This window comes from Sparus aurata, chromosome 23 (genome assembly GCF_900880675.1).
Source record: "Sparus aurata chromosome 23, fSpaAur1.1, whole genome shotgun sequence".
Lineage (NCBI taxonomy): Eukaryota > Metazoa > Chordata > Actinopteri > Spariformes > Sparidae > Sparus > Sparus aurata.
Genome location: NC_044209.1, coordinates 27169284 through 27193411, shown reverse-complemented (window position 1 = coordinate 27193411; position 24128 = coordinate 27169284). Strand labels below are relative to the sequence as shown.

At 42.5% G+C, this 24128-nt stretch overlaps 1 protein-coding gene across 4 annotated transcripts in view; it reads right to left on the bottom strand.

Moving 5' to 3' along the window:
* Positions 1-20465, bottom strand: part of LOC115575975 (shisa family member 6) — an 86140-nt gene extending 65675 nt beyond the window's left edge. For 3 of the 4 annotated variants that reach the window (XM_030408423.1, XM_030408426.1, XM_030408424.1), the window contains exons 1-5: positions 20045-20465; positions 18710-19642; positions 12121-12278; positions 862-957; positions 467-535 (exon numbers count right to left, since the gene is read on the bottom strand). In XM_030408423.1, coding sequence (XP_030264283.1) covers positions 467-535; positions 862-957; positions 12121-12278; positions 18710-19269 — 883 coding nt within the window. In that variant the 5' untranslated portion in view covers positions 19270-19642; positions 20045-20465. The remainder of the gene's footprint in view (positions 1-466; positions 536-861; positions 958-12120; positions 12279-18709; positions 19643-20044) is intronic. The other variant, XM_030408425.1, reaches the window with a different exon arrangement.
* Between the last annotated feature and the right edge of the window lie 3663 nt (positions 20466-24128).

Here is a 24128-nt window from a genome sequence, read left to right as displayed (position 1 = left end):
GCTCAAATATCATCAACAGCAGAGACGTTGACGTCAAACTGATGATGTGATGGATGCAAAACACAAAGCAAAACTGACATCGATGAATAAATAAATAAAACACTTCAGATTAAGTGTCTGAATCAAACGTTCACTTACCTTGCAGACACCTATCAGCTCTCTAGACTCTCAGTGTTAATGACACCCTCACCTGTCCATCAAAGTCTATACGTATATAAATCACTTTCATTTCAAAACCACCAGTGGAAAATACTTTGGCTCACGAAACCACTAAACTGAAAAGAAATAAATAAATGAAATATTACGACTCTGGCAGTCTGCAGACCGATGACGGCGCTGCGATTATCAGCCAAGTGCACTCGACTGGCTTCGCGTGTGTGTGTTTGTGTGTTTGTGTGTGTTTTCTTATCAGGTGCGAGCAGAAAGCCGGGCGCGTGGCGAGGTGCAGAACATTCGGAGAACGTACCGTAGGAGATGGGGATGTCCAGCTCGCCCTGCCAGGACATCTGCCCCGATTCGTCGATGGAGTGCTGCGCTGTAGAAACACAACAACGGGCCTCTTGTTTACAGCTCGCTCTCACGCCGACACTCATTCATTACAACTCCAAATGAAAGACAATAGCGGGGGGGGGGGAATCTTCCGTCGTGCCATGCTGCACTCTTGGCACACTGGCTGCCTACCAAGTGCGGAAGTGTTACTTTGTCATTGCAAAAAAAAGTGTGGCTGGAACAAAAGTCACACTCGCACATTTGGCAGAGAGAGCGACAGCATGACACGGCGGCTTCGAGAGTGGACGGATGATTTATTATTCTGAACTGTGAAGTGGGAATAAAAAAACTGATAATGAGGACGGACTTTACCTTTCAAGTGGCCGCGTCCGAGCGTCACAAAGCCGGAGGAGATGAAGTTGTGCATGTCCTGGCCTCCGCTGCGCATGTTTTCCTTCCCATAGTGACCTGGTGAAATGGAAAAAGAAGTGGAATATTAATCAGCGACATTACGGTGACGAGACGTGGCAGATTGTCCAGGACAATAATGACAATATTCTACTTGTGTCCTCACTTTATATGCAACTAAACACGATGATTTTTACTCAAAGGAAGAAGGAACATACCGTAACTGTTCAGTAATTGGACTTAACATATGCCGAATTAACAAGAAGGCCAAGATAATTAAGAAATGTGTCTTAGACAGTGTTTCACAAAGTTATAAAGGGTGTCCTAACTTGAAAACTCACAAAATTGAGTGATTTTACAAGGGAGTCTGGGGAATTTTCTTAAAGGAACATACAGTATTAGCACTAGACAGTACGTAGATTTTATTTAGTTTCTCTACTGTTGGTCGTTCACTCCCTCTCTGACATTGTGTATCCATTTATTCAGGAAATAATTAGATAATAATAAGAGACCATAAAAACTCTCCTTGAACTGAATTTATCTCGTTGCTAACGGGACAATAAGTTCATCGTCTATCCCTAAAAACATATTTGTATCATTCAAACGTGTCCTATAAGTGTCTTAATAAGTTTACTGCTTGGAACGACATGAAGCTCTCCAGTTAACTACAACTCCCATGGTGCATTTCAGCGGGAAACATACAAATAGAGCTCAACAATGAGGTTCCGGAAGTGAAAATGCCATTCATATTCTGCATATAGATTTTGATTATTGGCCATAATGTCGTAACCATCCAAAATAGACTCACCACGAGTTATCAGATTGTCAAACGATGATATATGATCCTGTAGAAGTCACAAGTCCGCATGATATCAATCTTGTTTTGAGAAAAACATGTTTTATTTGCGATGTCATGGAGAAGTACTACACTACCCACAATCCTATAGTGTAACAGCGACGTCTCTGATTGGTGGAGCTCGCTGTTACCATGGAAATGTTTACCAAACCCACGATTTCATGTTAGCTAGTTACTGCTAACACTGAACTCTACGACCGAACATGATTTCACTTTCTGACCTACTGCGTTTATTTAGTGATGAGGAGAGTTTATTAAGGGTTCAGCCGATTTATTCTGGTTTATAGGGTGAGTAGTTCCTTTACTCTTAAGATAATTATGTACACAGTCTTGTACCTTTGCTTTTTTTCTCCGTTTTCCAAAATTTTTTTTTTGCACCGAATTAAATGTTTTATGGTCACGATTCATCTCCTAGCTGATTAGCTTGGTTCCAGGCCTAAAACTCTTTAATAAGGATTTTATGAAACCTCAATGGCGTAAATTAATGGCAAATTCACTTCCGGAACCGGAGCCGTTAAAAAAGTGGGCGGTTACTGTTGAGCTCTATACCTTGCTTTACATCTGAAAGCTAAAGGCCTAAGCTCATAAAATGATGGACGAGACCTGATTCCTCATAAACAAAGTTGAGATAATTAAAACCAACCCTCTACTGTACGCTTGTTATATCATCTATGTTGTCCTGTGTTTGCATCTGAAGCAAAATTATGGATATCAATGTTTCAAACGTTAGCAGAACGAGGAAATACACTTCCTGCTCTGCGACGTTATGATCTACGACAACTCCTGCCATTTTAGAGTCTCCGTCCACGGTGGCCTCTCCGTTTAAATTAATTCACTGCCAAATTTCAGCACTTTAAATGCTGCTGCGAGCCGGCCATAACGCCGAGCAGCGTCTGTACTCTATTCCCCCGTCATCGCCTGTCTTTTATAAAGCAGCGGCCGGCCGATGACAAGAATACTAAACAGGGCTAAAATGGCATAACTGACAAAAGTGAGTGTCAGGTGGGATCAGCTCGTCAATACGTGTTGCTTAAGGATGCCAGAGATGCAATCTGCAGGTTTCAGGGCATCAGCGTAACGTATCGGCCATTTATCAAACACCTTTTCTCTTCCTCAGCACAGTCAGAGAAATATTAAATATAACTGGAAACACTTTGGCTGCCTCGGAGGCGAATGGACTGCGGTTTGATACACTTGATCTCAGATCGAAAGCCTCCTTCCTCAAGGATGCCAGCACACCTCAGGCAGGTACAGACGTTGTTGGATTTTCTCTCCGTAATGCAGTTTGTGTTAACTCTACTCCGAAACAGAGCTGTAATTGAAGAGTGCACAGAGCACAAAGGAGCGAGACGAGGTGCCCGCTAGCACCCCGACAACATTCAATTGTCCCGTCAATCACAGACGGGTCCTACAGCGAAACTGGAGAATGTAGAATCGACAAATAAAAGGAGGAAAACAACGATAAAATCCAAAATCTGGAGAGTTTATCAAACCTCTTCCTTGTTTCTCCGTGAGTCTCCATTAACTCGTGAACGGCTAAACGCCTCTTTCTCCGAGGAGCCACTTCAAAGTCAATAACATCACTCAGACCTTTGGGCCTCTGGAAGCCGAGATCAAACAGCATTTCAAATTATCATAATGAGAAGAAACACCTGGGACCGGTTCGGCCCGGTCTTCATCACGTCGAAGGTTTGGCGCTCGAGCTTCAGGCAGCACAGCTCGTTTGTTTCTTATTAACAAACCCAGAGGATGACTACACACCGATTACTGACGCACTCGGACCATCTGTTAATTTGGGAGACCTTTAAAGAAATCAGAATAATTCACACATTTCGCAGAATCTAAGAAACTAAGTTTTATAAGCAAGCGTGTTTGTGGTGTCTCTGAGGGTGATTCACAACCTCCGCATGCTCCAAGGACGGCACCGTGCAGCAGAAATCAGGTAGCCGGGGATGCTGACCGTGATATAAATTGCTCCCATGCGGCTGCACAAACATACAGCCCCCCGTATTATCTCTGACGATGGTCTTTAAAATTGCCTCATCTACGCCGCATAATGAAACAAGGTCTAACCTTTCTGTTAAAAAGGTTTTCAGCATGAATGAAGGACAAAGGGGGGTTTATGTTGGAGATAAAAAAGATAAAAAGTCAAACCTGGTGATGGGAAAAAAAAAAGGTAACATCTGAATTGGCCTTTTGGGGGAAAGTGAACAGTCATCAGATTAGTGACTCATTGTCCACAGTTCTGCACTCCAGTCCTGCAGCACAGGAGCTGATGTCACAGAGGGTCACGCATTAACACACAACGTTTGGCTAAATTGAATGCTGTTAACCAGGAAGTACAGCGAGTCATCAGCCACATTTGACGGTCTTGATGTGCAGACAGAATGGTTTGTATAAACTTTGGTCTGGAGCTGGCGCTTGCCCCATTCTTAGTTACGAATAGTTTGACATTTTGGGAAACAAAATGCTTCACGTTCTTGCCCTGGACAAGCTGATTGATACTGTTTGTTCTGCAAAGGGTTAGCATCCTGCTAGCTTAGCTATAAAAACTGAAAACAGGGGGAAATAACCCTCCTGGCTCTGTTCAATGCTAACGGTACTAGCTAGCAACAGACGCACCGACTGTTTTTTGTATGAATGTGTCTGTGAGTTTGCGTTCAGCTCGGCCTCTGACTCAACACAGAACTGACCATAAACTCTGGTTCTTTCCCCACGTTTTCCACTCGTCTTTGTATTTTCACGAAGCATACATAAAGCCCAGAAATTCACACAGGTAAAATATCAAAAACATGAAACTGACATGTTGTGCGTTATGTATGTGCCAGTTTGTGGGATGCAAGCAGTGACTTTCCTTCGTCTCCGCTGGTTGCCTGGCAACCTCGCTGTGATGAAGACAGTCTTAGACATGAGTCAGTTAAACAGATGATGGAAGAGAAGACAACGTATTCATTAGCGAGCTGGAGTTAGATGTGACGAGCAGATTTTTAGACACAACCTGGCTGACTGCTTCCCTGTTGTTTTTACTCGCAAGGCTAAGCTAAGCTAACTGGCTTCTACTTTGGTCCTGGTAAATTACTGGGATAAACTTTAACTATTCACAGATGTGGGTGCAATGCTGGACAGTCCAGCAGATTGTGGTAATGCAACACTTACGGATGCAAACTGTCATAAAACCAAAAAGAAGAAGAAGAAGAAGAAGATGGGGGACGTATCTGTATAATTTGGAAGAGGTAATTTTATTTTCAGGAAGTCGGTGCGGAGATGTTTTTGTCTTTCATATTAAACAAGTTTGCAAGGCAAGAATAGAATTGGAGACAAACAGCGGCTTGTGATTGGTCAAGTGGCTCCCACAGCCGTCCTTCAGAAACAGCAGTAGGTCTTGAGGCGGGATATTGGCGGCACAGATTGATCCCTGCTCCTATTCTCACTTCAAATGTTCCTGAACATTTCAGAGATAGATACTGATCTTCCTTTCTTGCCCTGACTTGCCTGAAACTATTCCTCGGATGCTACACAAAAATATTTAAAAGTTGTAATAAAGTTCTCCCAACTTTGTGGCAACGGTTTGTGTTTATCCTTCTACTTTTCCACTGGCCTGCACAGTGACCTCAACCGAATCCATCACCTCTGGGATGAACTGGAAGGCCGGCTGCGAGCCGGAGCTTACCTCCCCCCCGAGCCAGCTCTTATCTCCCGACATCACTGCTGGACCTCGCTAATGCTGTTGTGGTTGAGAAAGAGAGCAAATCCCTGCAGTCTGGTCCAAAACATTATGGTGGAGGGTTTAAATTCTGTTGTGTAAAAATGTTGTGTTAATGTCGAAGACGTGACGGGGGGAATTTAACGGCTTTTAGCTGAATGAATGCACACAAACAGTCTCTAATTGTTCCTCTGCAGGCAGACCGAGACATCCAGACTCATTACCATCAGCAGCACGACGTCATCCTCTGAAAATATCGCTCCAAAATTACTCTCATACTGAACTTCTGCATGCAAAAAGTCCAAATGAACCCGGCTGCTGTGAGTGTCCTACGGAGATGATTCCCGTTCTTTTTTCTCTGCGAAAGCGCGGAAGACATTTGTCGCCTATTTTTCGCAGCGCTGTGGAAACTTCTCCGAGCACAAAATGAGAGAAGAGAAGTGAACTCTGGGAAATTGAAGTGATAATGCCTCACTGCAGGACAATTCTGGAGAGTGCCATCCTCGCCGCAGCATCACATGTGGGTATAATATCTCCTCCGGGCGATCGAGTGGGACGACTTCACATCACATACTGCTGATGTTTTCAGTCCAAATCCAGGAATCCACCTCTGCTGCATCCGTAGCATCAGCCTCTTTTTATTGGACGTTCTGGTAAAGAATACCATAAAATTGCTCTCTTTTGACTGAACTGTAATAATGATTTTACGGTCAGCTTTTATCACTCAGTGTGTAAGATGGAGCGATAAAAAGGATTTAAAAAAGAGGAAATGAGCTCCACTAGTCTATTTGATTCTCTTTTATGACTCTACATCAGCGTCCCAAAAATATCTATTAAGATCTATCTTTATTCTCAGATCCGACCCAGGAGATGGTTTTCAGACCAAAGCTGCTGGCTGGCCCTCATAAGAGCCATCTCATGAACCTGAAGAGGATCATTTTCTCTTCCTGGATATTTATCCTTGACCACGATGAGAAACATCACGAGGTCACAGAACGGTGTGAAGGAGAATTTGTAAGAAAAACAGCCATTTTTTTTACAACACAGGCAGACTGCAGCTCTCAAAAACAGACCAGAACGTGCAAAATCGACACGAAATGTGTTTGAGTTAACCAAAAGCGTTCTTTTAACGATGGATACGTTCAAATGTGTGCGTATCGTATTGATTATTAGAATGATTTGTCACATCACGTTCATATTACACATATTATGAACCGTTTAACATGAAACTACTGGACATTTTTGCCATCGTGTGGTACTTGCTATCTTTATCGTTGTCCCTCTGGATTGATTGCAGTTGATTCAGATCACCTGGATCTGGAGACCGGCTCTTAATTAATGAGTGAGAGCAGCTTGGGGGCATTCCCCTCACAGCCAATCAGAGTGTGACGACGGCCTTTTGTGAAGGCTTAAGAGAGGTGGGGAGAGTCGTTCACGCATCTAATCACTTCATGTTGAGATTTCTTGCCATCCTTGTTCTTTCTAGTCGAGGGAAATTGTGAGCGTTCAACAACCGAGTTAGGTGACCATCAAAAGTCACCATCAGCTCTGATATCTGCATCAGAGCCGTGCTTAATTATAGAAGTGTTGTTTGCGTTTTAATAGCCTGGTACCTGCAGGTTTCTTTAGCTGTTTATACAATCTGCACGATGTCCGAGCCCTTCTGTACACCTTCAGTTTGTTCTCTTTTCGTTCCATTGGGGACTTTAGATGTGGTTGAAAAAAGCATATTTTAGTTTCATTACCATTTAAAGAGGTATTTGATGAAGTATTTGTGACCTTTTTGTTTATATCTTTATGTGGTTTGGGGCTAGTTTGCAGGCAGCCAGGCAGCCGAAATGTGACCTTTTTCAAATGCTAAACAGGTAGTTAAAGAAATGTAATGTCTAATATCTAATAACGTAGGAGGAACATTTCAGCTGAACTTCCGTATAAACAGAGACGTCATCTGCATATAACTTTATCTTTAATAATTATTTAAACGGAGGATGGTTTAATCAGCTAATCAGTTTGAAGAAATTTACAAAATGAGAAACCCCTTATTGAAAACTTGTTTCTGCTGTCATGAGTCAGTAAAAAAAATGTTTTTCATTCCATATTTTCTGTGAACCAACGATGGTAAATTTGTACATTTTTAAGATACGTTTCGTCATCAACTTCCCTCATGCAACAGAAATATATTTCCCATATCTATTGATTTTAAACACAGAACAACTGGCTATAACATGCGAGCGGTTAAACTATGAATTGGGCTGACATGGCTTGTGAAACTAGCTAGATGACAAATTTGCTAATGCATCTAAATATTAAACAGAGGCAACATCACCTGACGTGTAATTTAGGCGGCCTCTGCAGCCTTTTATTTAGCAAAGCCGTAACAACGACTGAAGGCCAGTCAGAGATTTATTCGTTTACTCATCATGTGTATGACCTCGCATTAATGTCCAGATGAGGAGTGGCGTCTACAGAGCATTATAACAGCGTTGTGACGACATAAAATTGTATAAAAATGTAACATTTATTCTTGTGATTGGGTTGTTCCTAACGTCTAACTGTAATTAATCATAAACTTTACCCAAAAAAACACGTTTCAATCCATAAAAATGCAAGCTGGGAATCTTCAGCCACATTATAAATATGAATATAATGAGCTTTGAGCATTTCTACACTAACAGAAGAACAGATTCTTTTCCCCTTTTTTGTTAAATTCACGTCACATTGTCATCAGGTCTCCCCTGGAGTGCCTCCATCCCTGCTCGGACTCCCTCCACCCTCCTCTCTGAAGGCTTCTCCGCTCTGAAGCACTCGCCCCGGCCATGTGACGTCCCGCTACTGTTCACCCAGCAAACAATAGGAGGCTGATATGACACAGGTTGGACAATTAGGACATCTTTTCCGTGGGCGTTTGTCATATAATGAACAAAATGACAATGCGTGGCTTTGTGAATCACACAGACGGGTAATCTTTTGCTCTGCGTTTGCACTTGGAAACAGAGGCGCTGCAGCCGTCGGCGTGTAGTCAAGATGAAATATGAGTGCACAATTAGCACGAGGGCGAACCTTTATTAGCTCTGACTGCTACATTTTTCAAACTGTCTTCTTTTAAAGGTGGTATTTACACACCTAAAAGGCCATGTTTGAATAAGAAAGACCTGTAACTGTTGTCATAGCAGGCATTTTTCTGCTGCTGATACAAAAACAGCAAAAATATGAGCTCAATAAAGGTTATAAGGTATTGTTATAGATTTAGCCTGATTATAATGTACTACTTTCTAAGACACTGGCTGTTAATTGAGTTGTCCAATGTGCTGATATTGTCTTCGTTGTGTTTTTTATATTCAGATGAAGTTGAAGCTGCATTAGTCGGGGGGCTCGGTGCCAGCGTAACTCTCTGGACAGCCTTGGGGCACAAATGATCTGTGGCCTCCCACCGCCGCTCTAATTTCTTCCACTGGTAATCACAATAAATTCTGGCCAAACAGTGTTTCAGCGGTGCATGCAAACAAGTCTGCAATAAATTAAATTACCCCACAGTGAACCTGGAGCGTTTGGGTCTCATGATGGTTTAATGATTTGGGACAGTTGCCCACTTTGCCCGGTGGATAATCAAGTCTTAGTGGCACCACTTCTGTCTGTTCGGCCCGGCTGGCTTCAACTTCTCCAGATTAGCTTCTCTACTAGTCCACCTTTTTACTTATTCCAGACAAACTTTGTTTTAAAAGGGGCTTAATCGCTTTTTTATTGGACACATGTGAACACTCTCTCGGTTGTCGATACGAGCCTGTGGATGACGTGTTTAAGTTAAGTCGAGCATCTTGTTTCAGGGCATCTCTTCTCTCCGCTAACAGAGTGCAACACTAGCTAACGTAGGCTAATTAAAACAAACGACCGGCTTCTAACACAACACAGAAGTTCAACAGAGCCCATTTGATGAACTTTGTAGATTCCTGGACTCTCTGAACTCAACTTTATCCCATAAAAACTTTCGGTTTGGACTGTAGTACAATTCTGAGGTACTTTCACAACACTGTGGGCCAAATCAAAACTTTATTAAGTGATAGAAATTACTTATTCTTAACTTTTGATTACTATGTTATAACGCGGCTCGTCTTAATTCTGTAGAATGCTCCATTCACTTGAATGCTCCATTCACTTGCTTCCCAACGTTCGGCGGTCAATTGTTTTGGTATAATTGACTGCTGCTAGGCATATTTTACTGTCGTCAAGGAAAGTGGCCTTTTTGCCTCTGATTCACGTATTTCGTATCACTCCGCGCTCTAAAATCTTTGCTCCGCAAGTAGTCCGGTCACTTTTCACCCCAGCGTCTTCGGCCGCTAAGCGACGTCAGCTGATCTGTAGTCTACTTCATATCGGAAAAAACGTACTCCTAGGCCACTAGTATGGACGAGTTTCACATTAACTTTAATATTCTTGGGAAATACGGTGATTTCAACTCTTGGCAAAAGGCTGAGTTGTCGTCACCAGTCAAGGAAAGAAAAAGAGAGGAAAGCAGCGAAGAGGGAGAAGAGAAACGGCGTCGGTTTGGCAAACTATATTTCTCTGCTGGAAAACACTATGAACGGTAACAAACTGTAAAAAGACACACTGTGTCAAGTTTTTTTCGTGTTGGCAAGTAACCGTGTAATAAGCGGGATAATGTATAGAACGGCGGTCACTATCAGGAAAATAAGTCCCTTCAGGACGAATCAGACCAGACAAATCCGTTTCGTTCTGTCGGGACTAATTTTCCCGATAATGACTGCCGTTCTATATATTATCCCTTACATAGTGGATTGTAACTTAAAAAATACACTTGCTGATTTGGTTATAACGTCTAACTGCAGCCAGCAATCTCAAATATTATTCCAGCTATCACTGCTGATGTTTTGAGACTCAACTATGACACGACTGTCAAAACATTGACTATATGAATAAAGTGACAGATAATATAAAAGTGCAGCCGAGTTTTTTTCTTTATGGAGCTGTTGACACATTTCCATCTGTGTTTGTGACGAACAAAACCTGCAATATTTCAGGGGAAGTCGTATCATCTCCATTCGTGAGTGAGGCGACTGAATCAAGATGCTTTTCTGACCCTAACAAAGTGTCATTTGTGTAAAAGCATTGTGACAAAAGAGAAAAAAATTCAACTAAAAAAATGGAAAGCTGCATCTTAAAGACGATGATGATGCTTTGAATGCAGCAGCAGATGTACGACAAAGTCAAAAAAAAGTCAGGACCATCTGTCGGCGACCAGACGTGGTTTAATCTACTTTTCTTTAGTAGAACTAGAACTTATCTTCTCCTCATAAAAACTGAACCCCTCAACAATCATTCTGCTGCAGAGAATCAGAATCAGAACGGTCTGTATCAGTTCTGCTCTGACACATTCCCTCCATGTTGGGTGGTGGCGGCGGTGATGGAGAGGGGGAGAGAGGTGGAGGCAGGGTGACACCAGAGTGAAACATAACACTGTTGAATCTGGGACACCATACTAGGGCACTTAGCAAACGAGCTGATCCCTGGAGCAGGGATCTGGAGACCGAGCGGATAAAAGTAGGAGGGAACAGCGTTGCACGACAGAATTATCTCTGGACAAAAAAGCAGGCGTCTCCCGCAGAAGATGATAATTTGCATCTCGATTTTGAGCCCAGTGCTGAGTAGGCTTATGGGACTGCAGCACTGCATTTAATTCGCTATATATGTCCTTATATGTTCTCTTGGTGAGGAGAAGCTTAAGATTCACAGCCCGTCCATCTATCTCAGTGGACGTCAATCAAAGGAAGTGGCAGATTTAGGAAAAGCAAATGGAGTTTTTCTATACAACACTTAAGCTTAACGCCAACGTAGTGATGTAAAGTTGGATTTCTTTAAAAATGGACGTGCAGAGAAAGCTAAACATAAGACACTTATTTGGTCTTCAAACTCTCTTTCTACAGAGCAGTTGTCAGAATAAAACCTTGGCAGTTAACATGTATATGAACTATCAGGGGGTGGAGAGGATTGCGGTGGTGCTGGCAAACCAGTGACCCCTGTTCAAGACTATGTTCCAATATTTGTAAGAGTGCAAACACTGGAAATTTGAGGATTCTCAGGACAATGTTCAGCCTCGTTTGTGGTGAGAAAACCAAGTGTTTTTAACGAGATGTCAGGACATCGCCAGCCATGTTGAGGAGATAAAACCAGGTATTTAAACTGAGTCCTGTCAGTTGTGTTCCTGGAGAGAGTTGTCATGGCAATATGGGTCAGTTATTGGACTTTCACTCGAGACGACTGAGTTCACATCCTGTCTGGAACACAACTGTTGACAGTTTGGTTCGGTTTTGGCAACAGAAGCACTTGGTTAGCTTTGGGCAGACATGGTTTGGGTTAAAACAGACCCTTTCACAATGTTAACCACGTGTTACGAAGGCTAACTTCTCTCATGTGTAGATTTTTCTATGACATTACTGAAAAGTGTTGCGTTGGAATGATGTTCCAGAAGCAACACCAGATCCTGAGTGGTGGGTAACCAGACTATCTCTGTTTTGTCACTGCATGAAAGTGAGCCTACAGTATGTAAAGTTTAACATGTCCATTCTTTGTGCAGTAGCAGAGTAAGCATGGGCAACAAAACATGCCTGCAGTCAGAGCTGTTTATCTGTAAAAAAGCTGCGTCTCCTACCGTGGTTTGATGTCTTGCCGTGAACAGGTGTGTAATGATTCTTGGAGGTTCTGACCGGCGTCTCGTCTTTGGGCGACCCATCAATTGCTGCGATGTTTTCATGGTCGTACTGAGATATTGGAACCGGTCCTTGTTGCCTCAGAATGTCTGCCAACGCTCTGAAAAGAAATCACATAAATGAAGAAAAAAGGAAATGCTGAAACTGAAATGTTTTCCAATTACCCACATTTTCTTTTTTTCCTCGCTTTCCTATTCGCCCTCTAAGGTCTCTCTAATTCATTTAGCTCCAATTTGAATCATAGAGGTTTGAAGCGAGGCAGAAAGGAAATCCTAATTACACCCACAGTCACGAGGGAGTGAGGGAGTTTCAATAGCCTGGTACACAAGGTACAGACAAGTCCTATTATGTGTGCCGGACGCAAGCTGAAAGCCCATTTATGGAGAGTTAAGTCGGTGTCTCCTCTGCAGCCACAAAATAAAAGCACTATTTCACCAACTTTTGGAGGCACGGCGACACTGCGACGCACCGCCAGCGCTGCGTCTTCTTAAAGGAAATGATTTAACTGTGTCAATGTCAACCTAAAGGAACCGCACAGTCCACTTTTCCAGAACTCTGTGACTTTGGGAGATACAGTATATATTAATAGCATTTCCCTTCCAGGATGAGCACACTTTAGCCGTTTTCTTTTTCGCAGACGGAGGCGACCTGATTTTTTTTTTTTTTTTTGCATTGTCCCAGTTGGCGGAAACGTCGTGTGCAGCAGGGAGCTACAGCAGATTTGCAGGGACGGGCCCGACTTTTAACATATGTTTTATAAGATGGAACAACATCTGGTCCACGAAATGAAACCACAGAAGCAAACAGAACTTCTAATTGACGTCTAGTCGCATGAGGATTAGTCAGAAAGGCTGTTAATGTTTATACTCTGAAAAGAGTCTGGTTCAAACTGAATTCTGGGGATGATACTTATAATATTTGTGAGTTTAAAGGTCCAATTTATAAGAGTTTACAACCCATCAAATACTGACACATTGGACAAGTTGGGAATGAGACTCAAAAATCTACTTTTTTATAGATAAATGTTAAAACACCTGTTATCATATCACACCTTTATGAAAATGTATAAAAAGCTTTACAAAGGACAGAAAATAAACTTTAAAAAAAAATGAAATTAAGCTCATATACAGAAGAATAATGTTGATGGTAGATGAAAACTTGAATCAAACATATGAAATATTCACAAAAATTGCTTATAAGATGTAAATTTGATATCTGTGAGTGTGTATACAGGTGTTGACTGATGGTTTGGTCAGCATTTATCTTGATGAGACCTACAAATAAGCAGCCGAGCTCCCGTCATACATCTAAGGGGACACGCTGGCAAATAGGGAGTCAACAGGAATCAATTTATTTCCTTTAGTATCTGATGGAAAGAATTTTAAAATTCATGCAGAACCAAAGAGATATACAGAAAAGTGTTTAGAAGTGAAAACAACAGTGGGCTGAGGACGGATCCCTGGGGAACGCCACAACTAATGTACTTATGTACAGTAGCAGTTCCCTTTTGCTAGTAAGATAATAATAATAATAATAATAATAATAATAATAATAATAATAATAATAATAATAATAATAATAATAATAATAATAATAATAATAATATTGGATTTGTATGGCGCTTTTCTAGATACTCAAAGCGCCTCACGGGGTTCTAGAGATGATGAGATCATTGTGCCAACAAACCCCATGAAAAGGCCACAGCCGGCCAACAAAAACACCAGAACAGTAAATAAACATTCATGAAAAATTAAACCATATATTTTGAGATAAGCAACCAAAGAGCTTGGGTCCATAGATCTTTAAGAGCTGATGCATCATTGCATCAACAAAATGAATACATGACTTTGGTAAGTTTTCATCCGCCATGTTTCAGCGTCATGTGACGTCAACTCATGTGCAAAAATGTTCTGTTGGTCCAGCTTGAAAGCGTTCATGTGAATCTTGCTATTCCAATAAATCCGACAGCACATGAACGCACCGTATACACACAAATCAGTCCAAAGAGAACTGCGTACGTTAAAAAAAGTTTACTTCCTGGTTCAGTGACCCACAGACTTTACATTTCGATGAAATCATAGGAGTTTAAATGACTAAGTCAAGGTAAGTTTTACAAATATAAAACCTCTAAGGATCAAAAAATTTGATGTCTTTTACACTGGTGCTCTAGGGGGGAAATGCTTTTTGGTCCGCAGGGTTTTATTTCACTGTAACTGGGCAAAATTGGAAGAAAACCTGAGCAGCAACATGAAGCGTCCAGGTCTTAATAGTCGATCAATTTCTTTGGCCTGAGGGCAGCAGACGAGATGGATAAAGTATTGTGAGACGCACATGATTGGGTTTGTTGTTTTCATCGGACATTATTAAAAGAAACAAACACAGAACATTGGCCGTAACCTTTTGAAGATAAAGTTAACTTTCAAGAATCTCGAGGTTGAAAGAACAATAATTAAACTGTTGTTGCTCGTTGTTGTTCTCAAGTGGACAAACGATGTAATGACTTGGACTCTGCTGTTCTGAAATCTGATGTTCTTTATAGTCCAACATACAGAATCCGATCTAAATCCTCACCGCAGACTTCTTGTACAAACGTTGCCCTTTTCTTGTCCATTCTACTTTGAACTTTGTGTCTGTCTGCTTCTATTTCTGCCCATCCACCGTTTGCCTTTCGGGTCCTGCAATCGGAGAACCGAGCATTATTCTCACCACCTTGCCGGCATAAATTGCATCTGGGGTTTGCTCTGCGAGACAGTGATCAATACATCCTGTTCAAATCACTGGCTTCAGCTCTCACTCGGCATTTTCTTGTGTTTCGGTGAAGGTCACGGACTCAAACAGCAAAGGTCTGCCAGCGGCTCAGTATTCTGCTCACAGTCCTCCACTCGGTCGCAGAGGTAGGAGTCCAAATGACATTCGAGAAAGCACCGGAAATTAACAGAGAAGCTCCCACTTTTTTTTAGGAGCCGGGGCCCTTTGCCAAATATAAAGCTAATCCCATGTTCCACTACTTCTTCTTGGTCACGGCTGTCAGCGTGAACGTCTTGCTGCCAGCCTCTGAGGTCTATTCCAGCAGACATCATTACGACAGCTCTGTGCGCCAAACGGTCGGTGGAAAAATAAACAAGTCATAAAAAGGGAAAAAAGAGACTCTATTGAACACCCAGGAAGCCACGTCGGCTCTCTACAACTCTCACGGCCACGCGCTCACGTTGGAGTGGCGGCATTTGCGCGGATCCACTTGAGAGGACGCCCGCTGGCTGCAACAGAAGTGCGATATGAAGACATAAACTTCACCATCTCTTCATTTCTCAGCGCAGAGATGGAGACAAAAAGAAATGCTGCATCAGGAGCTTTTGTTGTTCCTTTTGTGTTTGAAAAGAACCCTCTCATGAGTCCATATGGATATTAAAAGCCGACTGTGCCAACTTTCTGAGAAGACACTTACGGCGATCGCTGGAGCTTAGATTTAATCTATAACTGATCTACTGAAAGAGCTCCTTCGTGTCGTCGTCGGGGCTCCAGTTTTTAGATTGTTTTTGTTTTTGTTTGATCAGGAACGTGTCGCCGTGTTTGCCTGCGCGAGGGGAAGCTGAGTAATCTCCCTTGACATTTTCCAAAGCAGCAGGCACCAAAGTTTAATAGCCGAGGCAACAATGCTCGATTATACTCATGTCTGTTTTTTTTTAATCAGTCCTCCTCCTGACTGCATCCAAAATGAACTCCTAATGGCAGGTGACTCAGGTGACTCTTGTGTAAGAGCGGTGACTAAGAGGCGAGGATTGTGGGCGGAAAACATGCAATTTTATTTAGTCGTCACTCCAATTAAAAGCCAATTTATCCGTCTTTTTTGCAGCTTCAGTGCCTGCGTCAGATGGGATGAAGAGTGGCGATAGTCGAGATATTTATGCCTCTATGAGACAAACTCATTCAGTTTCAGGATTCCTCTCCACCTGTGTGTGTGTTTGAACTCTGTGACGTGTGGACAAGATGAAAATGTGCATCAAACCATCGAAATGCCCTAAAAAAACGGTTTAAATCCTTCATAAATGTGAATCAATCCAGAATCATTTCTTGCTTTAGGCTTTTCCACACGACACACTGGAGTGTTACAGGCGGGGCTGCAGCTAATGATCGATTAATCATCTGCTCTACAGACTCAGATTCGACCGAGCTGACACCTTTTACATTTCTTGCCTTGGATCCAAAAACTCAAAGAAATTCAGTTCAGTACCATGAAAGACGAGAAAAAGCATCAAATCCACCAAATGTTTGACATTTTGGCTAAAACACAATACACTAACCTTCACTTTATGCACGCAGTGTTACGAGGGGCTGCAACTAACGATCGTTTTTATTAGCGTTCAATCATCTAAAGCGCTAAAAACTCGTAAAATAGTGAAAATGCCAAAAGCTGACTTCTATAAATTGCTCGTAAAACTCAAAGAAGTTCAGTTCAGTATCATGAAAGACGATGAAAAGCATCAAATCCTCATGATTTAGAAGCAGAACCAACAAATGTTTGACATTTTGTTTGAAAAATTACGTCAAATTAATCATGAAAATGGTTAAAAACAGGATTTGTTGTCCTTTAAAGAGCCTGAAGAACTTCAATCAGCTGATTTTTTTTTTTTTGTCACATGACACATTCTTACTGGTTTGAAGTGGGCGGGGCTCTGTCGAAAAAGGTGATGTCACATACTTCTATGCACCAATAGGAATCCAGCATCATCATATTTCTGCCACTAGAGGTCTCAATTCAACTTTTATTGATCTCATGACTCGGTCGGTCAAAACCAAGGAACTTATCAAAGCTGGACGGGTCGTTACGTCAGAGAATCTCACCGTCAGGCCCGACTGCGGTGCTGGTTGTATGGAAGTCAGTGGGAGATGCGTAGAGAAACACTTCAACCCAACATATTGTCGTCGTCTGACACACTTCAGAGACGAGGTTAACTACTGATTTCTCCCTCCAAATAATAACATTCTGATCAAACGAGGCAGGTCCGACTGCAATTACATCGAGAACAGGAGCCGAATCTGAGGAAAGGAACAACGTGTGGATAGAAAAATGACTTGTTAGCCTCATCTCTGAAGTGTGTTCTTCTGATTTCTGAAGGCGTTTCTTCATCAGAAGTCAGACGACGTAGATAAGTTGGATTTTAGTGTTTCTCTCAATGCATCTCTCATAGACTTTAATACAGCTGTCGCCACAGTCTGGCACCGAGGCGAGATTCAGTGACGTAATGACCCTCCCTTCTTTGATACGTTCCTCGGTGGAAACGAGGGAAACTAAATAGTCGTGCCGCCTTCCAGACATCGTGGAGCTCAAAAATGTCGGACCTGTGATGTCATGAAGTAGCAAGGGATCATGGGAGCAATGGCTGACGTCACTCAGACCACCTGAACCACGTTCGCCGACTTCCTTCCTCACTCTCTGACGTTTCCTCTGATGTTTCCTTCTAAGGTTTTAGCGACAGGTGACTGAAAGAAATTATGGATTTCTTTGGATTTGGCACACAAGGCAGGAAAATATATGAAAAGGTCTTTAATGCAGAGATGAAGTGATTATATCTTTAATTATCGTGAATATTAAACGTTCTCAAGGTGAATTTAAGATCTGAAACTACGTTTTTTCCGAAGCTCTCTGGATGCATTTAAACACACTTGTGCTTAAAACGCCAAGTTATGGCCACAATTGATCAATTTTGAGTTGTTTTGAATCTGTTAATCTCTCTGTGAGGTTTGTTTCAGGACACAAGTGCAGATAACAATCTCAAAAATAAAAAGAAATCATTGCCACCGTTCAGAAATCATTTGGTGTGGAGGTGATCGGGAGCGGTTTGTTCAGCTGCTGGATGAAATGACCACAGGATGTCTTTTTTTTTATTTTATATGTTTGCTTTCACGCTCATCAAGCAATTCTCTGACCGCTATGGGTGCCTGGGGGGTTCAAACATATTGTCACTGTAGCAGAGACCACTCCCATCACAGTGAACGTGATCACTGATAATGGCTTTCTGTGGCATTTACTTCTTCCCCCCCTCCTGAGGCTGCACCGACACAAAATACCACGGCCTGCCTCTCCTGGGATGGACTGGGATGGGATGTGTACCATAGAAAGGTATACAGTGGTGACATTTTTTGACAGGGGGGCTCTGGGGAGGAGAGTAATGGCACGTGTTAAAGGGCACGAGCCTGATTGAACCCGTGATATCGACGCTGTGAGTTATGTAGGCTGCAGATTTCCACTTAAAGGGGAAATGTCAGTCATGTTTTTTACAGTTTTACGCACGATGAAACATGTTGGGCACCAAACAATAGATACATGTGACAGTGTTAAGTCATTTTTAATGCATTTTTTTTAGCAGAGGAAGATGAATTTAACGTGTTTTCTCACTAAATCGATCAAACAGTAACGCAGTGCGCGCACCAGAAACACGTCTCCAGGGACATTTTTGGTGCGTTAAACTCCAAATCCTGCGCAAAAACCATTTTCTGTGCACATCATCTATGAAATAAAGAAGATCTCACCTGTGTACATTCATTTCCTGAGGCGGCTTGGTGGCTTTATCATAGGCAACTTTAGCAGAAATCCCAATGGCGATGATGAGCGCAACGACCCCGCAGCTGATGTACACCGTGGTGTTGGTCTGGTCCAGCTCCGGGTCGTACGTGTCACCTGTCGGCGCCGGTGACGGGGGCTGGGTTTTGATCCAGTCCGGTGTGTTGTAGTTGGTGCAGAATTTCTGCTCCAGCCGCTTCCCCCGGTCCGCGCAGCAGAAGCGCAGGAAGCAGCTGCCGCAGCAGAAGCGGTGGTCGGTGTTGTTGCAGGAGAACTCTTTGTCGTACTGGCCGCTCACGTCGTAGTAGCCCAGGCAGGTGTCGTGCTGCACCGAGGGCGCCTGGACCTGCGTGATCCTCCCCGGGACGACCGCGGCCAGCGGGACCGCAGTGGTGCTGCCGTTGACCTCCTTCACCTTTGAGGTCCTCCTCGGCGCGTTTTTGCTCTTTTTATTGGCGGTGGCGGCGCACAGGACATTCAGCGGGTCTAAGTAAATCAAAAGAAGCAGAAGGTGCTGTATCCCCATCATTTGAGGACGCGCTGGTGTTTGTTCTTCGGCCTCCACTCTCTTCTGACGGATCTGCCTCTCGGAGTGTCACTCTTCTTTTTACCGACTGGCGGCTTTCTCCACCGCAGCTACTCCTTCGTGTGCCAAGCGTTCACTGACGGACTTTGACTGCTCATCACACACACAAGGAGGCATCTTCTGACTTTGTCACCCAGAGCAGAGCCGGCCTTCTTCGGGGAAAAAGTTTCGCTTTGGGCAAATGTCCCTTTTCTTTTTTTTCTTCTTTTTTTTCTTCTTGATTTTCTGGTGCAGAGACGCGTAAAGAGCCGATGTCCTCCTGGGAAATCTGTCTTCTCTTTGCCGCGAGCTGTTGATCTTGAAGCTCGTAGTTAGACTGTGGAGAATGTAAAGAGGGATTTAATCGATGAATTAAATATCAGTAAGAAACTTGACTTGATCAGAGAAAGAAGAGTTCGGATCGTAACTGCAGTTTGAGCGCGTTCAGCACCGCGGACAGCGCCCGAGTTCCCATTTGGGTGTTTTACGCGTTTCAGCACCAAAAAGTACCAAAAAAAAAATCGACATTTTTCTGATTTAATTTCACTTTAAACATAAAATCGAGGTGTTAAACTATGAAATCCAAACAATCTGTGTTCACAAGCTGCACAGAAATGCAAAATAAAACGAAAAATCGCTTTTACGCACGAACTTTTCTTCCACCCGGAGCTTTAACTTTGCCTGTTAGAGATAAAAACTGAAGACTGAGTTTGATTTAGAGAAGATGGGGAGGACTTACCGGGGGAGCGGTGGCCGGTAACGGGCTCGTCTCAGCCTCTGCCACTGAATCAAAGAGCCTCAGCAAGACAAGAGCCAAGACCTCTCTCTCCTCTCCGGCCCGCCTCCCTCCCTCTCTCCCTCCCTCTCTCTCTCTCCTCTCTCTCCTCTCACCCCTCCACCCACGTCACCGATTCAGGTACCTCAGTTAATTATCAATCGGCATCTCTTCTCCTCCCTCCACCCCTCCACCCCTCCACTCACTCACTCACTCACTCACTCTCTGCTTCGGTCATATACCTCCAGGCTTCACTCGATAACTCGCGGAGGTGGAGAGAGGAAAGAGAAAAAAAAAAGATAAGTGTGTTGGAGATTGTGTGTAAGAGGCGCGAGGCTGCTGCTGCTGTTGGTGCACGTTCACGCTCCAGCGCGCACACAAGCTGCATCCACTCACAAGTCACCAATCAGCGTGCGTGTGTGTGTGTGTGTGTGTGTGTGTGTGTGTGTGTGTGTAATGTGAAAACATGCCTGAGCTGGTTGACTTTAGGATTTAAATGGAGGAGGAGGAGGAGGAGGAGGAGGAAGGGTTCTGTTGCTGTTTGACACAAAGTGGTAAATTTCAGCTCCGACTTTCAAAGTAAAATCTCTTATTATGGGATGGATGTGTGTAAAAGGATCTGATTTTGAAGCATTTAACTGAATTCTGACTTCTTCTCCTTCAAATTAAACCACAGTCTGAAATCTGACGGATGGACGCTGAGTTTTGCGCTTTTATTTTGAAAATCCTCATGAATCTATAGATATTCTGATTTCAGTTCGAACTTTATGACACACTCAGGGCTCCTGATACAAGTCAGGACACTCTGTAGAATGAATTAGACATAAAAGCACATGAAACAATCTCGGTTTAGGATGTTTTTCTTTTTCACAGATGTAAGAATTTATCTCAGATTTGTGACTTTGAGCGATAAAGTGTCAAAATATTTAATCATGTTTACAGAAAACTCTCTAATCTCATCAGTTTATGACCTCAGCAACTTCTACACAACTTCACTCCCAGAAGTATAACTTTATTCTGAAGATTATGACTTAAATGCCACTTTATTCAGATTTCACATTTCATATTTTCTGACTTTGATCTGAGATTATTAACTTTTAAGCCTGACATGTGACTTTGAACTCACTATTTCTTTAACGTATCATCATGAAGTAAATGTTGAATACACAATGTCACAGTTGTAAGACAAACTTTGCTCTCACTGTGCTATTCTGTCAATCTCCAGAGGAAATGATATAATTTCTATCTGCTTCTTCATCTCGATTTATACGAGTACATTCATGAATAAACTCTGGTTTATGAATATTATCAAATTGCAGAAGTTTACTCTGAAATGTGAACGTCTCAGACAGTCCAGCTTCTCAGTCTTTACTTCAAGCTAAAGCTAATATCTGAAACTTTTCACCTGAACCTCAAACGTCACTGTCCTCAAACTTTTATGATTTCATCTCCTTCCACAGGTGCTGATTCTTCGAGAAGGACACGAAACGTGTCATCTCGGTTCATCCGACATCAGCATCACCTTGTGAGTCTGTGTGCATTTCATAAAGGCAAAAAATGTGTTCTGGAGAAAAGTGTTGTAGCAGGAACGGACACAGAAACAGCTCAGAGCATTTTGGCAGGTGTTTTATTTGTCACAATAGTACAAGATGCAGATGAAAGTTGACGATGGTTGTGAATAATGACGACTTGTGGGTCACAGGACGGTCTCTCGTTTTATTTGCACCTACATTAAGTTCATTTCAAACAGTCCGTCTCCACAAAGGCACCACAAGGAGAGGAAAAAATGAGCTGGTTTTGAAAAATGTTGTTAATGTTATTCACCGGTCTGGTGAAATCTGGTTGTGCCAGATGGTGAAAACGAGCCCATTAAAACATCGCAGACAGGTGAAAAGGAAATCAAATCAAAATTGACTTTCAAATACTTTGCTGTCATTGGCTGAACTCGGCTGTCCTCATTCACTCAGTTATTACCCGGCGTGTCAAAGCTCATCCATCTGGTGTGCAGACGAGAGAAAAAGAAAAAAAGCGCTGCCTGGATTTATTTGTCGTAGCCGGCCTGAGTGCTGTTTGATCAAGGTGAACGCTGTTTGACGAAGGTCTGCTGTTATTACCTTTACAGCACAGAGAGGGTCCGTGTGGCCCCGAGTGGACCTGGTGATTATATTCATCGGAGCCCTCTGCAACATTTAACTACACTGGAGTTATGACACAGACACTAAACCGCTAAACAGCCTTTAACAAAGTCGTCTTTATCACTCGGCACGACTTGTTGGATTCTTACAACCTGAGACACGACAGCAACGTTCATCCAGATCAGCAAAGTGACTTCCTGTTTCTCAGTGTTTGATTGTGAGATTCGAAGTGACATCATCAAAGCGTCAGAAGTGGAGAAAAGTCCACAGTGTGTCTGTTCAGAAAGACAGAAGTACTGATTCAACTTCTTTACTCCAGTTAAAGTAACAGAGTACAGGCTGTGAAATGTACTCAGAGTAAAAAGCTTTCCTCTGACCGACATCTGTGGTCAAAGCAAACAAGATATTTACCTTTTTCTGTCTTTCACCTCTACAGATTTCTAATTATTGTCACAACAAGACAAAGTGAAACAGTTCTTTTCTTGCTACAGGTCATGAAGACATGTTATCATATTTTGGGCTCATAATTTTGTACAAAGAGTCGCTGTTTTCTAAAAGAAGACTGTCCTGACATCTCTTTATCAACAGCATATATTAGTCCAGCTGATGCTTCAGTAATTATAAACTGTAGAAACATTATAGATCATTTATAAGGTCATTAAAACAGGATAACACCTGTATTTGCACCACACTGATACATTTTAAAGTAATTTACCGATTGTGTTTATACTAATAAATGGTGCATTTACAGTAAAAGGTGCAATATGTAAGAACGGAGCACCTAGTTAGCCAAATTAGCCGTGTAGCTAGCACGCCTATTAGCTTGTAGCACCTCATGGAGTAAAAAGTGGCTAGCTGATTAGCATGCTAGCGTCAGAGGATATCTTGTTACCACAATACATAGATGTCTGATATTTTTGTTATTTGTTTTGTAAGAGTTTAAACAAAAAATCTTACGTATTGCACCTTTAATCAAACATTGTTAACAGGAAATTAACATTAACTAGACAATTTAATGCGTTTTGAGCCATTTATTCTGCAGTTCTTTATTATAAAGTCTTATAAATGCTTCATAAGGTATTTTATTGTTTAATAGTAAAATAACGACTAACCAAAGTGTGATTAACGACGTATTTACCGTCAGTTAATGATTGTTAATTTACAGATCCTGACTCCTGCTTCCCTTCTGGACCTCGGCAGTACTTTTCTCTCAGACCGCTAACTTCACAGAAGAGGAAGTGGACCTTTTTTTTTAATTGTCCAGCCACATTTTACACCAGTCGTTTGATCTGCTCGTTCAGGCCGTAGAAATAAAGTGAGATCAGCTCGGCGGCGCTCCCCTGACAGCGCCGTACAGATAATATGACAAGGAGACAAGAGAGAGAGGAAAAAAAAAAAGGGCACGGAGCTTTTGATGAATGTCTTTCCACACTGGATGCTCCGGAAGTCAGCATTTGCAAATTGGCCCCTCCGTTCGTCTGTCAGTCAAAATGGCACATCAGATGGCATGTTGAGCACAAAAGGGGAAGAGGAATCGTCCATTAGTGTTAAACAGCTCCGAGTGCACATAAGCTGGCCTCAGCAGAAAAGCGCTGACAGGTAACGGCGGGGTCGACATTGGCTGAAGAATAATGAGGCCATATTTCCAACAGAAGACTGAAATAATGAATGACACCAAAGAAGATCCGGAGCTCGGCTTTTTCGACGCCCAACAGCACAAAAACAATCACGCGGGAGAAAGTGACACGGCTCTGCGGCGCTGCGGGGAGGCTCCTCAAAGCTCTCGCCTTGTAATTGTCACGTTGATTAGTCTCACGAATATTTGCCCCACATTCTCTCTCTAGTATCTAGTTGGTCTATATTTTGTCTTTCAATCAGGGAGTCTATGTGGGTCTTGATTTGGTTTAGCTCAG